We start from the raw sequence: 1,663 nt of genomic DNA on the forward strand, positions 1-1,663 counted from the left end.
GAGAAAGCAAGCTGCCAGGTCTGGGACTCAAACCGTGGTCGGCCACGTGGGGGGAGTCCAGCACCCTTAACCACCACAGCACCTCCTGGCCCCAGCAAAAATGTCTTTAAAAAAAAAAAAATGTTGGGACCAGCAGCTATGTCGCTGGACTCCCATGTAGTCGACCACGGTTCACGTCCCGGACCCGGTGGCTTAAAACTCACACCAGGCACGTGTGCGTGCATGCCCAAGATCCCGAGAGGAGAACGGAGGAGAAGGGATTGTGGCGTGGCCATCCCCCCTGGGGGGTGATTTCTTGCTTTCTGTCTCTCTGTCTGTCTGGAAAGCCATGCTCCCTATAGCAAAAACCTCTCAAAAAAAAAAAAAGTTTACTTATTTATTCTGTGAGACAGAGAGGTGGGGTGGGGGAAGAAAGGGGAGGGAGGTGGCATCTCCAGCCCAGCCTCAGCCAGTTCCGGCCGTGGGCTTGTGCGTGCCCAGTGTATTCAGGGAGGTCTCCAGGCAAAAACCTGCGCAGAGCCTTCCCCTGTGGGTTGGCCCTGCAGAGCGTCACCCTCCGGCCTCCAGTTTTGATAACTGATTACAAATGCTCAAGAGGGAGCATGCGATGGCCTCAAGCAGTGTCCTCTTTGGTCACCTGCCTGTGGCCAGGGAGGAGTGTGACCTTGGGGGAGGAGGTGTGGTCTGGGATGATTTCCGGAACGTGTTTGACCCTCTTCTCTGTCCTCCATAGTGTCTGAGCCCCTCCTACCTGCCCCTGCGATGCATGGCCGGGGGCTGTGGGCGGCTGCTCCGGGGCCCTGAGAGCTGCTCCCTGGGCTGTGCCGAGGCCACCCAGTGTGCCCTGTGCCTGCGGCGCCCCCACTGCGGCTGGTGCGCCTGGGACGGCCAGGATGGGGGCGGCAGCTGCATGGAGGGTGGACTCAGCGGCCCCCGTGATGGTGAGAGGGGCTGGGGGGAAGGGCAAGGGGGGCTGGCACAGAGTGTGGGGGTGTCGGGGTTTAGAGGAAGTTGGAGCAAGGGTCAGGGTGGCCGAGGGCAGGTGGCGCAATAGCCCCTCAGGTACAGCCCAGATCTCTGGTGCCAGGGCTGACGTGTGGGCATCCCGGGGCCTCCTGGGCCTTCCTGTCCTGCCCCCCTGAGAACGAATGTGCAAATGGGCACCACGACTGCAACGAGACGCAGAACTGCCATGACCAGCCCCACGGCTACGAGTGCAGCTGCAAGACGGGCTACACCATGGACAAGTGAGGCTGCGGCCAGGCGGGCGCCGGCCCCTGAGGGTGGGAGGGTTCCCGGGGAGCAGCGGGGTGAGCTTTAGAGCAAAGTGGAAGGCGGCAGGTGGATCTGGTACGGCAAGGCAGGGGGTGGTGAGGTGGACCCAGAGTGAATGCTTTAATGGGGTGCTGGAGAGCAGGCAGGGCAGTGGGCCGGCTCCTGGAGGGGTGGGCTGGGCCCTGAATGAGGAGTGATAGGACAGACAGGGTAAATGACTAGCTGAGAAGTGGGATCGAGGCTAGGCTCAGAGACTTGCTTTGAGGACGGTGTGACTCCTTCCCTGACCCCCACTCCGCCCCTGCAGCTCGACGGGGCTGTGCCGCCCGGTGTGCGCCCAGGGCTGCGTGAACGGCTCGTGTGTGGAGGCCGACCACTGCCGCCGCCA

General features: G+C 62.2%; 1 protein-coding gene across 1 annotated transcript in view; it reads left to right on the forward strand.

The window, feature by feature from the left end:
- The window catches only part of MEGF8 (multiple EGF like domains 8), a 61,368-nt gene that overhangs the window by 51,919 nt on the left and 7,786 nt on the right, over window positions 1–1,663 (forward strand). Inside the window, 4 exon segments of the mRNA XM_014582538.2 lie at window positions 734–941; window positions 1,088–1,247; window positions 1,583–1,658; window positions 1,661–1,663. The exon segment at window positions 1,661–1,663 is cut by the window's right edge and continues 123 nt beyond it. Coding sequence (XP_014438024.1) covers window positions 734–941; window positions 1,088–1,247; window positions 1,583–1,658; window positions 1,661–1,663 — 447 coding nt within the window.

This window comes from Tupaia chinensis, unplaced genomic scaffold, assembly GCF_000334495.1.
Source record: "Tupaia chinensis unplaced genomic scaffold, TupChi_1.0 Scaffold000067_1, whole genome shotgun sequence".
NCBI classification, from domain to species: domain Eukaryota; kingdom Metazoa; phylum Chordata; class Mammalia; order Scandentia; family Tupaiidae; genus Tupaia; species Tupaia belangeri.